The following is a 15,000-nucleotide window of genomic DNA, read 5'->3' as shown; positions in this document are numbered from 1 at the left end:
TGCACGTGAGTCCTCTCTGTCCCTTTGGGCCACTTTTCTTCCAGTTCTCCTCAGCTTGCTCACCCTCCCGGAGCGCTGGAGATGGGCCGCTGGGAGCCCTGCTGGTGCCGGCGTTCCCCGTGTGGGTTGGGAACACTTTATCTGCAGCGTGTACTGTGTGTGCTGTGTGTGGATGTGCCGAACCCTGTACTCCCGCACTGGAGGATTGTCAGGAGCTAGGCTGTAGAGGGAACTGGGCGGAGTCTTTGTACTGAACCTGTGGAGCTGTTGCAAGGATGTTCTAAGCGGAATGTTCTAAACGGGATTTTCTAAGCGGAATGTTCTAAATGGGATGTTCTAAGCGGAATGTTCTAAACGGGATCTTGTAAGCAGAATGTGCTCGGTTCACTCACATGAACGTGAATGCATGCAGGTTTCAGCAGTGATGCCTTTGGGTCAGCAGTGTCATATCGCCACCTGGTGGTGCAGCGTGTCTGAGCTTTGAAACCATCAAGGCTCAGAGTAGTTGTGCCACTGTGCAGGTTTCCTTTTCTCTGTCTCGGTGACTCAGGCGAATGCCGTCCTGGAGGCTTTTGGTCATGCTAAGACGCCGATGAACTGTAACGCCAGCCGCTACATCAAGCTGCTCTCCCTGCAGTTCTGTGGAAGGAGGAGGACCCTGCTCAGAGGTGTGTGTCCAACACTAACCCCACTCACCACTAACCCCCACCCACCACAGACGGCCTCCCTCAGCCTGCACTGTGAATATCTCCTGTGGTGTGTCAGTGGCGCTGGTTGTCCTCCAGAGGGCGCCAGCGCTCCATTTATAACTCAGTTGCCTCCCGCAAACTGCACCCACATCTGGGGAAGCCCCAGTGCTGACTTAAACAGACCGTGACTCCAACACAACCGTGTTTGGCGTCCGCAGGTGTGGGAAAGCTCGCGCTTTATTATTATAGTGTAGCCGAAGCTATCCTGATGTCTGTAGCGTGTCCTGTTTGGGGGGATTAAGGGTTGTGTGTGTGTGTGTGTGTGTGTGTGTGTGTGTGTGTGTGTGTGTCCAGCACGTGTGTACACCTACATGCTGGAGAAGACCAGAGTCATCAGCAGAGATCAGCAGAACCTGAATTTCAACGTGTTCTACCTGATGGCTAATGGCCTTTCAGCTGAAGAGAAAAGCAGGCTGTACCTAAACAATATCTTAGCCCACAGGTACACACACACACACACACACACACACTCTCACAGACGCACACACAGGTACACACACACACACACACTCTCACAGACGCACACACAGGTGTACACACACACACACTCTCACAGACGCACACACAGGTACACACACAAACACACAGAGTTGTCCCTTGATTTCAATTAACCATTAACAAGAGCACCTGTCAGAAAGGTCACTGAAAGGTCATAACGTCATCAGAGTCCATTTATAGTAAACTGAACTGTAGAGCACTCACAACCTCACACAAAGACCTGGAGGTGTTTCTGAAAGCTCACCCATGAGTAAGCGTGCGCGTGTGTGTGTGTTTTGTAAACTCCGCCATCACTCTCTGGCCATCACTCCACTGCTCCATGTGCTGATTGATGTTGACTTTGTAATTTGAGTCCAGAACCAGGTGACAGGCTGTAGAGTATGTGTAGAATGTGTGTAGAGTGTGTGTGTGAACTTTTACTTAGAAAAAAGCAGGTTTTGTGCAAATCAGAGTATGTGGCAACAGTCCCATTCGTCATTGTGGCGTCTTCGTCTGGGTCCATCCTGGTCGTGGGATTACAGAGGTGGTTGTCGGTGCCCATATCCCTCCATTCTGCCAACTACGTTCGAATTATTGTGTGTGTGTGTGTGTTTAGGTACCTGAGCTCAGTGGAACCCAGTGAAGTCCTGTCTGCCTGCCCTCGAGGCAAAGAAAAGTTGGCAGCCCTGAAACAAGCTCTGTGTGCACTGGAGTTCAGGAAACCGGTACAGACTCTACGTTCTACATACCGACCAATTGCTGTGTACACACACAAACACATGCACATACATGGTACATTTGTGTTGCATAAATGCAGTGTTTGTAGTGCGCTGTGTGTGTGTGCGTGCGTGCGTTTGGAAGAGAAGAGTTTTATGTTGAATAAGAAGGTGAAGTGGTCAATTCAGCTTACTCATTAACACATTACATTTGCACACATATTCACTACATTGGTTCTGTTGTACCCATAAAGAGATGAGTTATCACCCCCACAGTGTTGGACACATTAACACCCAACTGTCTGCTCCAAGGAAACGCTGTGTATGTTTTTAAGTGTCTAGTACAGACGGTTTTTAGGTGTGCGTGCGTGTGTGTGTGTGCGTGTGTGTGTGTGTGTGTGTGTGTGTGTGTGTGTGTGTGTGTTGCCTAGGGCATTGGCAGTAGTTCTAGCCATGCTCTTATACTGTGTTGTAGGAGTTTACAGTCAGAGTTTGGTAAGACCTCTCCATTAGCACAGGTCTGCAGACGGATGGCTTACCAGCTAATAACACACAACACCCACAGAGGCTCTGACGCCACTGACGTCACAGCCTCACTCCACCTGTGTGTGTGTGTGTGTGTGTGTGTGTGTGTGTGTGTGTCTTCACATCTTTGAAATCTGCCTATAGCTGTGTAAGGTGGGAAATTCCATCCAGCGTGCCGAGGTTTAGAGCGCATTGCTGGTGTTTCCGTGAGCTGGACAGGACAGTAGTTCCACCCTAAGCGGTGGGAGCACAGAGGAGTGATATAAAGATGGTGTGGGATAGGTGTTAAAACTGGCATCTTGGTTTGTCCTGGTTAAAATTGACACACGCACGCAAACCTCTGAACGGATGCGCCTCATCTGAATTCCCATTATTGTGTAAACAGAGTTAGCTGAACTCTTTCACAGAGCCTTGGTCTGTAACCCAGCGTAGAGTAGATTAAACACAAACACACACACACACCCTGACCACCCACTGTGTGCGCATATCCCCTAGGAGGTGGAGAATCTGTTTGTGGTCCTGTCAGCTCTGCTACACCTGGGCGACTTGCGCTTCACCACCCTGACCGACGCTGATGCCGCCCTGGTGTCTGACCTGCAGCTGCTAGAGAAAGGTGAGCGGTGCGGTGGTGCGCCGCGGCCAGCAGGGGGCGACGGCCGTGCAGCTGGCCGGGGGGGGAGTGCAGAGAGAGTCACACACCCACCAGCCTGGCTTGTTTACATCATTTCTACTGTGGTCTAATAGCAGGCAATCCGTACGCAATGGAAAACTCTCGCTCACACACACACACACACACACACACACACACACACACACACACACACACACACACACACACGCCTGTCCTGCCTTTGCCTTCTTCTTTACATAACACATCACGTACCACGGTACAGACCTGAACCACGATAAACAAGTGACATCAGCACTCCCCGTCTCACACACACACACACACACACACACACACGAACTCACAATGTGGTCATTATTAACAATACATGAGTTCACCTTCTCTGATGTCACAGTGGTCCCCATGAAGCTGCGCGAGCGCGCACACACACACACACACACACACAGCTACAGCGTTAACAGCACACAGCTGTTGTCTCATGGTGGGATGGTTAAGGGAGTGTGTGTGTGGGGGAGCACCCAGGCCCTGGTGTTCAGGTTCACACACACCCCGCTCCAGTAAGCTCTGTGGATCAGTAAGACCTTCTGTTTGTTTGTGTGTTTACAGTGGCTGATATGCTCCAGGTGGACCCTGGAGACCTGGCCTGTGCACTCACCTCTGATGTGCAGTATTTCAAAGGTACACTCTGTAGTGGGGGTTGATGGGAAGGTTGTGGGGTCAGCAGCAGAGATGAGACTGCACAGCAGCAGTGTGGAGACACAGACGTGTTGTAAAATGAAGCGCTATTAACAGAACATCATCTCTCCAACACGGGGAGTGTGTGTGTGTGTGTGTGTGTGTGTGTGTGTGAGATCTAAGTATCAGTGGCCTGTGCCAGGTCTCTGCATCTGTGATGTAAACACCCATCTGCAGTCATGTGTACATCTGAGTGAAGGGTCACCCCGCCTCCATGCTGGACGTCCCCCTCTCCGGGCGTCCGGAGCAGAGGACAGCGTCCCAGCACTGGGGTTCTCCCGGCTGTAGTGTCCAAGGGACATGGGGGAGGATCTCTGGACTGACGGCCAAGCCCTGGTGGCCTACAGCGTGCGCACTTGGCTGTGTGTGTGTGTGTGTGTGTGTGTGTATGTGTGTGTGTGTGTGTGTGTGTGTGTGTGTGGACTGGCACACTTCCCAGGTCGTGACACCGTGGTGATGTGGTGACGCGTCTGTCTCACTTTATAAGAAGCGTGTGACACTGTTTCTGACCCTTAACCTAATCCACGCTGCAAACACACTGACCTACAGCCTAAAATGACACACACATCACTGTCTGTTTCTCTTCCTGCCTGTCTCTGCTCACTGTCTCTTGTTCATCTCTGTAGTCCTATTGTCTCTTCCTAACAGTTAGACAAAATGGGGAATGGTTTGTGTGATAATGACCCAATTGTTTTCTATTGTATTATGCGTGTGCATGTGCACGCACGCGCGTGCGTGTGTGTGTGTGTGTGTGTGTAAAAGAAATTGTACAGTTTGTTTTACAGTATTGTATGTGTCATACAGCTCCTACAGGAAGTGGACTAATGGCAGGGTGTGTGTGAGACCCTGATCACGCACAGTGACATCATGTCCCCTCTCAATCTCTCGCTGTCTCAGAGAGCAGCACGGCGGTGCCAAAGCGTTCCTCGCGATCATCACGAACGTGCCCCTGCACAAAAGGCCACTGCGGATAGTCACCATGGCAACCACACTGGTCAGCGCCGTAGGCTAGTGCTGTAGATGGCCCCCCATAAACCTCACCTTGTCGTGCTTTCGCTCAGGTGATGTCATCACCCGTCGACACACTGTGGAAATGTCCAACTACCAGCGCGATCTTCTGGCCAAGGCCCTCTATGGAAGACTGTTCAGCTTCCTGGTCAATACCATCAACGGCTGTCTCCAAGGTCCAGAGGAGAACCCTGGGTAGGTGTCACAGCTCACGAGTCTTCATCCCACCACCCGAATAAAGTGGAAAACAAGCCAAAAAAGAATAAATACAGTGATGTGTAAGAAGGCGGGAGAGTAAGTCACGAGTAGTGTGTGTGTGTGTGTGTGTGTGTTGTATACCTCAGCACATTCCTTGCAACACTAGATACAGAACACACAGCCCCCCACCACGACTCCCTGCTTACCTACACAGATTTAAATCCCTGACCAATCCCTCCAGCTGTAAGGAGGGCTAAGGAGGAGTCAGCACACCCTTCCCCCAGCCCTGCTGACCACACGGACCAGGGCGGAGCTTTGGAACAGCTCCCGACCTGGCCCCTCCCTCTAGTCATCGTTATCACGCTGGGGGCATGGCTAATGGCTGAATAACCTCCCGCAATCCCGGGCATGCGCTAACACGCGTGAACACGCACACGGAGGGCAAAGTTTCAGACACACTCACATCTTTTGTTTGTGCCCGATGTAGATCACTGGTGTACTTAACAAGAAGGACATGCGTACAGCGGGGAGGCACAGAGCGCCACGGCAGGTCCAGGCTGGACGTTAGCTCCCCGCTCAGGGTTCCTGCCTAAGGGTCTCAGTTGGGAATAGAATTTGGCCTTCCATGCCTTCCTGAGGCTTAACAGTGGTCTTACACACACACACACAAATGTACACACACATATACAAACACAAATACACACACACATATTCATTCACTGCAGTGGCATTCCGACTTTGCCTCGCTCAGCAGTTCACGGGCCGACAGTCACTAATGAGGAGAGAAGGGAATTTATTACTGACCAATGAGAGTTCAGCAGAAATCACAGAGAGCGAGAAGATAACATTATATACATAATATAAGACGAAGTGTTCGGAACACTGTGTGTGAGTGTGTGACTGTGTGTGTGTGCGCGCGTGTCTGTGTGTGTCTGGCTGAACCACGGCTCTTCCTGTGTGTGTATGCAGGGACCCTGACCTCGAGATCTCCATCCTGGACATTTTCGGCTTTGAGAAATTCCAGAAAAGCAGCTTTGAGCAGGTGAGTCAAAGGTCGTGACGTGCTGGTGTTTGTGCTGATTCCCGTAGTGGTAGGCTCTTCACCTCACAGGACGCGGCTTGTACTGTCCCGCACGCATGCGCTTTACTCCAGCGACGTTAACTTGTACATCCGCAAACCTTCCCGCTCATTCCCACCGTGCGTGCAACCATTTCGACACGTTGGCAAGCCCCCGCGGCCGTGGGCACGGCCTCCGCCCTCTGCCCTCCCCCCACCTCCGGCGCTGGTCTGCGTCCCAAAACATCTTCACCTCCACGACAGAAGGAGGCTCGGGGCTGATTTACGTTGGGTGTGCCGTGTGCTGTGCTTCTGGAAACACACCGCTCACCTGAAGCGCTGTGACGTGAATGATGTTTGGACTCGACTAAGATCCTCACGCTAAACCGCCAGTGTGAAAGGGCGTCTTGCCTAACTGGTCTTTACAAACAAACCGGAAATACTGAACCTTATATTTGCATGCACTCTTGACCTAATGTGTCTAACACATGGGCTTCTGTAATGGGTGCTAGTCACGAGACATCTGGAATTGTCTGAGAACATCAAACATCAAACGTGACTAGACGTGACTCTTCTGTTTTACCGATGTCTGGGGCTGTGTAGCGCTGCCGTGGCACTCTAAACGCGTGTGTTTATGCTGTGATTAGCAGCAGTGTTGTAGGGTAGGATGTTTGTCTGAGGCCTTTGAGTTCAGGGTTGAACAATTCCACGAGAGGACCTGTGGTCATCTCAGAAACCGAATACGGAGTGTTAGAGTCTCTCTAATGCAGCGTTTGGACGTATGTGTGTGAATTGGGTCTCAGGCTGTGGTCCAGTGCAGGTGCAGTGCTGATCACTCTGTCTGTGTGTGTGTGTGTGTGTGTGTGTGTGTGTGTGTGTGTGTGTAAGTCTTGAGTGAAAGGTGTAAATTAGTAGTGGCTCTGGACAACATAGGTGCTTACCCATAATCCCCTGGGAGGTCCCTATGTGTTGATGTGTGTGAGGGGTAATGACATGTCAGTTGTTCATTTCCTTAATGGGATGCTGAAGTGCTTGTGTGGAAACGACAGGGATTCACTGTCCTGACCTTTCTAAAAGAGAGAGAGAGAGTGACACTAACACACCCACCACACCTCTCTCTATTTAATAATAGCTCACTATATAATAATAAATATATTAACAGGATAAATGTCATTGTACTTATTATTGATCTTATTGTTATCTTGTTTTATGTTTACCATGTATTTTATTATATATTTATATATCATTTCTATTTTCTCATTCATTACGGCATTTAGCAGACGCTCTTATCCAGAATGACTTACAAAGTGCTTTGTCATTTACTCACAGAACACATCCTAGTACAGTACAGCAGGTCAGAGTCCAACATACCAGTGAACTAGAATACTGTAGAAATAGCAGGGATCACTGCTGGGGCCTAGAAGTGCAAAGCACACATAAGCTCTGTAACACGTTATTATTTATATTATTGATTTATATATAGTTTATTATAAATTGTCTTTTTTATTCTTTTTTTACATTTATAATTTGTTTTTATTACTTCAATACTTTTATTTCTATTTAGTTTCACATTATTTCATTTGGCAGAAGTGTACCTGGTGTAGTCATGCCAGTAAAGCCACCTGAAATTGAATAGAATTGAATTCGAGAGAGAGAGAGAGAGAGAGAGACCCCAGTGAAGTAGTGAAAAAGTGTGTGTGTGTGTGTGTGTGTGTGTCTGCGCCTTATCATGATGAAGTAATTACTGTAGTGTTTGCGAACAGAGCCTGTGAGCTCCCAGATGAAACCTTAACGTCTGTTGTATGGTCATGTGAAGACCTGCACAGCACTCTTAAATATTAGTGCATCATTTGTATTTGTAGTTAATCACTCTGTGTGTGTGTGTGTGTGTGTGTGTGTGTGTGTGTGTGTGTGTAGCTGTGCATTAATATGGTCAGTGAGCGCATCCATCAGTATACCACAGACGTGCTGTTCCAGCAAGAACAGCAGGAATGTCTGCAGGAGGCGGTTGCCATGGAGACGCGATGCGCCCCTGCCGACCAGCCTGCAGCTCTGGACTACTTCTACCAGGTAGTGAGTAATTCTCTCCACGCCAGTACACCCACCGTGCCTCACACCGTATGAAAATAACACTCATCCTATGAATATGTGTAGTTTTGTTAAAGCTGTCCTGTCGTATTTGGTTTATCCTCATTTATTGTCCCTTCTTTCCTGTTCATTTATTTATTTGACGTTTGTATTACTCTTATCTTGGCAATTGTCATGTTCGGTTCCAAATTATTTGCTTTGGCAAAACTGTACCTGGTGCAGTCATGACAATAAAGCTACCTTGAAGTGAGAGAGAAAGAGAGAGAGAGAGAGAGAGAGAGAGAGAGAGAGAGAGAAATCAGGGACTGGTGGCGTGTTCTCTGTCAGGCTCTGCACATATCAGTCAGACTCCTGAGTGCTAGAACAAACAACAGGTAAAGAATAGCAGTAACGAGCACACACTCACACAAACACATACACACGCACATATTGACCTCATTGCAGTATTGAAGGTCAGCTTAGGGGTGATGACGCTGATAGACCTTTTGGAAATGTAATATTTTGTGAGTCAAAAGCATGAATCAGTCCTTTGTGAGGTTACAAGTCAACATTTACATAAACACACACACACTACCTCTCAGCTCTGTTACTCACACACACTCCTACTGCCACACACACATACACACACACACACACACACACAATTTCCTACAATGTGCTATTATTGTCGGTGGGCTAATAGCCATCCTGGGCCGTCCTGTTCTATGGCCTGAGGGTTCATGTTTGGAACATATGAGACAAAGTAGTGGTGTGTGTTTATGTGAATGTTTCCATATGGTGTGTGTTTATAGCACTCAGCTCCCACTTTGTAGATGGAGTGAACAGAAGAAAGGTGTCTATTGGAAATCGAGAGAGAGAGAGAGAGTGAGAGAGAGAGAGAGCAGGAGAGAGAGAGGGAGAGGGAGAGAGAGAGTGGGAGAGAGAGGGAGAGAGAGAGAGAGGGAGAGAGAGAGCAGGAGAGAGAGTGAGAGGGAGAGAGGGAGAGAGGTACAGTAAAAATAGCAGTAAGGGTTCGGTTTGTATTGTAGACTGATGATGCAACAACATTTCTATGTGAAGCCTGAAGCTCTAACGTGTGTGTGTGTGTGTGTGCAGAAGCCTCACAGCCTGCTCTGTGTGTTGGATGAGGAGAGTCAGTCTCTGAGGCCATCCGAGCTGAGCTTGTACGTAAGGCTCCAGGGGCAACTGGACTCAACCCCCGCCGACCCCGTCACCTTGACCACCAAGGACGGCAACGGCAACCCCCCGCCCGAGGACCACGGCCCTGTGTTCTCCATCACACACTACGCCGGGAGGGTGAGCCGCCCAGACGCAGCACCAATTCTGTTTCTTATTCGGAACCAAAGTACTGGACGTGGAGGTGCTGAAGATGTGCGTGTGTGTGTGTGTGTGTGTGTGTTTGTGTGTGTGTGGCTTTGCAGATGAGCTACGACCTGACAGGCTCACTGGACAAGAACAGGGACACTCTGCCCCAAAACATCCTGTTTGTGCTCAAATGTAAGAGCCACGCGGTGGTCCGGCCAAACTCCGGCTGGAAGGAACGCTCCCTTTGTTCTCTCTGTATGTGTGTGTGTGTGTGTGTGTGTGTGTGTGTGTGTGTGTGTGTGTGTGTGTGTGTGTGTGTGTGTGTGCGTCTCTCCCTGGCTCTCTCTCAGACACACACAAACACACACACATATCAAAGAGATTCCAGATGAATGAGTGGGGAGGATCGTGTGGTCAGGGGGCAGAGCTCAGACACACACACACACTCTTTCTCTCTGTTGGTTTAAGTGCCCTGGGTGTTGGTTGTTCTGCTGTCGGTAGAGTACATGCGTCAATTCTAATGGCAGTTCATTTTAATTACGACAAGAACACACACACACACACACACACACACACACACACACACTCACTCATGCATGCATGTATGGAGGGTGCTTGCGAGGTTAACAATGGTTATTATTGTTTGGGATGTTTTCAGGTCCAGGCTGAAATGTCTTCGTCTGGCCTGTGTGTGCAGTATTAATATTAAATCACACTGCAGCCTCGTCCGTACTCATAGATTCTTTCTCAGTGGAATAAATCGCAGATGGTTCCCAGCATTCCTCAGCTGTGTAAGAACACAGTTTGCTGTATAGGGCTGTGCTTCTGAACTGAACACTAAGTGTGTGTGTGCGCATGTCTGTGCACTCGCGCATATGTACATGTGCGTGCATGCGCGTGTGTGTCTGTGTGTATATGTGTGTGTCTGCGCACGTGTGTGTGTGCACATATGTGTGTGTACTGGTGTGTAATTTTGTGTACATGTGTGAGAGTATGTGTGTGTGTGTGTGTGTGTGTGTGGTTGTGTGTTGGTGTGTGTGTGTGTGTGTGTGTGTGTGTGTGTGTGTGTCTGTTCGGTACTGAACAGAGCCGGGTAGCCCTGGCACGATGAAGCTGTGAAGATGATGAAGACGTTGGCATTAATCTTCCTCTCTGTCTCCCTCCTGTTGGTCGTGCAGCCAGTGACAACATCCTCATCCACCAGCTGTTCCGTGTCAGGCTGACGCAGACGGGCACCCTGGGGCCCGAGATCCAGCACCGCAGGCTGTCGGCGCACACGCCCCGAGGCCCCGGTCTGCTCAGACCCGGCGTGGCCTGTCATGCCCACAACGACCAGAAACACCTGGAGTTCAGCAAGGTACTTCTGGTTCTAGGTGGTTTCGGTATTTATTTATTTGTCTGTTTCTTGGTTTCTGTGTTCAGGCGGCAGGGTGTCAGCTCCCACTTTGTTCCGGTGACCTAGTGGTGACCCTGTCAGGACCTCAGTTCAGTAACGGGAGATGAGGAAAGAGTCTCCTGTCTGAGCGGTTATGCGCTTGGAAAGCAGCACTCGCTTGTGACCTTGGGATTTGTGCAAAAAATGTATTGTAGCATGTAGGCGCACACACACACACACACACCCTTGTGAACCCAATACTTTTAAACATCAAACACTAGAGGACTGGGTCATCAACACCACAACGCTGGCCAGAGAGCAGACAAATCAGAACAAAAGGACGATTCCTGAGCTGTAGTGAGCTGTAGTGAGCTGTAGTGAGCGATGCTGTTTTTAGCTCATCCGTGAGAAATGCCCTAATTTACACTGTGCTACCCCAAATCCCGTCACACACTTTTCCAATGTTCCATGGAAGCAGCCAGCTGTTCTTGGGAATCACGTCCCCCTGTATCACTTGTCCCGCTGTATCACGTGTCCCGCTGAATCTGAAGACACCACTTGCTTTATTCTACTCCTTCAAAATGACTATGACGACATAAACCCGTTTCTTTCGTTCTCGTCATCTCTCTCTCCATCTCTCCATCTCTCCATCTCTCTCTCTCCATCTTTCCATCCCTACCCCACCCTCTGCCCTTTACCCCTCATCCCTACCCCACCCTCCGCCCTTTACCCCTCATCCCTACCCACCCTCCACCCTTTACCCCATCCCTACCCCACCCTCCGCCCTTTACCCCTCATCCCTACCCCACCCTCCGCCCTTTACCCCTCATCCCCACCCTCCACCCTCCGCCCTTTACCCCTCATCCCTACCCCACCCTCCGCCATTTACCCCTCATCCCTACCCACCCTCCGCCCTTTACCCCTCATCCCTACCCCACCCTCCGCCATTTACCCCTCATCCCTACCCCACCCTCCGCCCTTTACCCCTCATCCCTACCCACCCTCCACCCTCCGCCCTTTACCCCTCATCCCTACCCCACCCTCCGCCCTTTACCCCTCATCCCTACCCCACCCTCCACCCTTTACCCCTCATCCCTACCCCACCCTCCGCCCTTTACCCCTCATCCCTACCCACCCTCCACCCTCCGCCCTTTACCCCTCATCCCTACCCACCCTCCACCCTCCGCCCTTTACCCCTCATCCCTACCCACCCTCCACCCTCCACCCTTTACCCCTCATCCCTACCCCACCCTCCACCCTTTACCCCTCATCCCTACCCACCCTCCGCCCTCCGCCCTTTACCCCTCATCCCTACCCCACCCTCCACCCTTTACCCCTCATCCCTACCCACCCTCCGCCCTCCGCCCTTTACCCCTCATCCCTACCCCACCCTCCACCCTCCGCCCTTTACCCCTCATCCCTACCCACCCTCCACCCTCCGCCCTTTACCCCTCATCCCTACCCCACCCTCCGCCCTTTACCCCTCATCCCTACCCCACCCTCCACCCTTTACCCCTCATCCCTACCCCACCCTCCGCCCTTTACCCCTCATCCCTACCCACCCTCCACCCTCCGCCCTTTACCCCTCATCCCTACCCACCCTCCACCCTCCGCCCTTTACCCCTCATCCCTACCCACCCTCCACCCTCCGCCCTTTACCCCTCATCCCTACCCACCCTCCACCCTCCGCCCTTTACCCCTCATCCCTACCCCACCCTCCGCCCTTTACCCCTCATCCCTACCCCACCCTCCGCCCTTTACCCCTCATCCCTACCCCACCCTCCGCCCTTTACCCCTCATCCCTACCCCACCCTCCGCCCTTTACCCCTCATCCCTACCCCACCCTCCGCCCTTTACCCCTCATCCCTACCCCACCCTCCGCCCTTTACCCCTCATCCCTACCCCACCCTCCTGACGCATCCTCTATGCCCTCCAGCACCGTATGCTCAGGGCCACGCTGTATAGGCTCCGCCCCCAGTGGGCGGCGGCTTCCAGAGGCACTGTCTGCACTGACGCGCGGACTTGGACTGTCCGGCTGGCTCGTGTCCGGCGCGAGGCAGATCAGGCACTGACCCCCCCGTAGCCGCGGTGTGAGAAACACAGACGCCTTCAGACTGTTACATAAGAGCTGCTCGTGCTCTCAGACAGTGCCATGGCAACAGCGATATGAAGTCAAGTTCTGACCTCTTTTCTTGTGGTGGGAATGTCAAGGCGGAACCGGTCCGGTTTGGTCTGGGCAGCGCTGGTCGGAGGGAGTGGAGAGGAGTGAGGAGAGAGTCCTGGGATGCATTCTGGGAAGAGGAGGTGTCTGGGGAATTTGGGAATTGGGGCATCTGCCAAAGCTTCACTGCTTGGTTCTGGGTGTGTGTGTGTGTGTGTGTGTGTGTGTGTGTGTGTGTGTGTGTGTGTGTGAGAGAGAGAGAATGGGGGCATCCATACATATGTGCCTACACCAGAATGAAAAAATGAAACTAGAATAGGAGGCTAAGTGAGTGGTAAGAGGGGAGATACCCACCTGCCCGGACCCATCCACTTTATTTTATAGTTTAAAGTCTCATTCTCACTAGCTCAGTTCACCTGGCGTCAGAGATGACGTTTCTATGCCAACGGTGCATGGAAATGTGGGGCTGGAGTACTACATTACACAAGCTCAGTGTGTGTGTGGGTGTGTGTGTGGGTGTGGGTGTGAATGTGTGTGGGTGTGTGCGTGCGTGCGGGTGCGTGCGTGTGTGTGCGCGTGAATGTGTGTGTGTGTGTGTGGTTGTGTGTTGGTGTGTGGGTGTGTGTATGTGCGTGTGCCTGTATTTGGGTTTATATATGTGTGTGGCTGTGTATGTGTGTGTGTGTGGTTGTGTGTGTGTGTGTGTATATGTGGGTGTGGGTGTGTGTGTGGTTGTGTGTGTGTGTGGTTGTGTGTGTGTGGGTGTGTATATGTGTGTGTGTGTGTGTATATGTGTGTGTGTGGGTGTATATGTGTGTGTGTGTGTGGTTGTGTGTGTGTGGGTGTGGGTGTATATATATGTGTGTGTGTGTGGCTGTGTATGTGTGTGTGGGTGTATGTGTGTGTGTGTGGTTGTGTGTATATGTGTGGGTGTGGTTGTGTGTGTGTGTGTGGGTGTGTGTGTGTGGGGGTGTGTGTGGTTGTGTGTGTGTGGTTGTGTGTGTGGGTGTGTGTGGGTGTGTGGTTGTGTGTGTGTGTGGGTGTGTGTGTTGACCCAGGTCCTCATCTCCTCCTCCTTTAACGTTCTCTTCTCTCACCTCCTTCACACCTTTCCTCAGCCTGCTGTTGATCTTTCTGTCCTGCACACACACACACACACACACACACTGATAAATGCCACGTTACTTCCCGCGAGCGTGTTGATGGTCTGTTATCTCCTTCTGTCTCCCACAGTTCTTTAAGAAGAAAGGTGCCTCCTCATTCCTGCAGAGACTGGAGCGCTCCGGCCCCGTCACCTTGGCAACGCAGTTACGGGTGAGTCTCCGCAGAGTTCCCGGCCGTTGCGAGCACACGCCGCCCTTCTGGGGCAAAGCCAATCAGCAGCTCTACTCCAGCATGCCAGGAATGACCGTATCTCCCGAACACTTCAGGATCCGGATTGGGAAAACGGATCCGGGCCTGTGTCAGTGCGTCACTGCAGTGTGAAAGTCAGGGTGTGTGAAGAGGTGTGGAGAGAGGTTTGGGTGGAGTGGTGGGGTTGAGTGGAGGCCTGATGATGTCAGCGTTGTAGTTTGTGGGCGGTGTGTGTTTTATATGAATGAACTGCAAACAGATCCCGGTCTCGCCGCCCCAGCAGGAGAGAGAGCACCGGTGTCTCACACAGGCTCAGACTGCACTCAGATGTCAGCACACACACATACACACACACACACACATACACACACACATACACACATACACACACGCACACACATACACACACACATACACACATACACACGCACACACACACACGCACACACACACACATACACACGCACACACGCACACACATACACACGCACACACATACACATACATACACGCACACATACACACGTGCACACACACACACACACACATGCACACACACACATACATACACACACACACGCACACACATACACACACATGTACACGCGCACACACACATACATAC

The 15,000-nt window shown here is 51.2% G+C and overlaps 1 protein-coding gene across 5 annotated transcripts in view; it reads left to right on the top strand.

Moving 5' to 3' along the window:
• myo16 (myosin XVI) overlaps nucleotides 1-15,000 on the top strand; it is a 110,453-nt gene that overhangs the window by 71,443 nt on the left and 24,010 nt on the right. For 4 of the 5 annotated variants that reach the window (XM_035522962.1, XM_035522963.1, XM_035522960.1 and 1 more), the window contains exons 14-26: nucleotides 1-5; nucleotides 551-668; nucleotides 1,044-1,191; nucleotides 1,843-1,951; nucleotides 2,963-3,080; nucleotides 3,702-3,773; nucleotides 4,892-5,033; nucleotides 6,006-6,078; nucleotides 8,011-8,166; nucleotides 9,277-9,477; nucleotides 9,603-9,678; nucleotides 10,665-10,843; nucleotides 14,256-14,336. The exon at nucleotides 1-5 is cut by the window's left edge and continues 101 nt beyond it. In XM_035522962.1, the coding sequence (XP_035378855.1) occupies nucleotides 1-5; nucleotides 551-668; nucleotides 1,044-1,191; nucleotides 1,843-1,951; nucleotides 2,963-3,080; nucleotides 3,702-3,773; nucleotides 4,892-5,033; nucleotides 6,006-6,078; nucleotides 8,011-8,166; nucleotides 9,277-9,477; nucleotides 9,603-9,678; nucleotides 10,665-10,843; nucleotides 14,256-14,336 (1,478 nt within the window). The remainder of the gene's footprint in view (nucleotides 6-550; nucleotides 669-1,043; nucleotides 1,192-1,842; nucleotides 1,952-2,962; nucleotides 3,081-3,701; nucleotides 3,774-4,891; nucleotides 5,034-6,005; nucleotides 6,079-8,010; nucleotides 8,167-9,276; nucleotides 9,478-9,602; nucleotides 9,679-10,664; nucleotides 10,844-14,255; nucleotides 14,337-15,000) is intronic. The other variant, XM_035522961.1, reaches the window with a different exon arrangement.

This window comes from Electrophorus electricus, chromosome 25, assembly GCF_013358815.1.
Source record: "Electrophorus electricus isolate fEleEle1 chromosome 25, fEleEle1.pri, whole genome shotgun sequence".
Classification (NCBI taxonomy): Eukaryota; Metazoa; Chordata; class Actinopteri; order Gymnotiformes; family Gymnotidae; genus Electrophorus; species Electrophorus electricus.
Note: the sequence above shows the minus strand (reverse complement) of the source record. Positions and strands in the feature narration are given on the sequence as shown.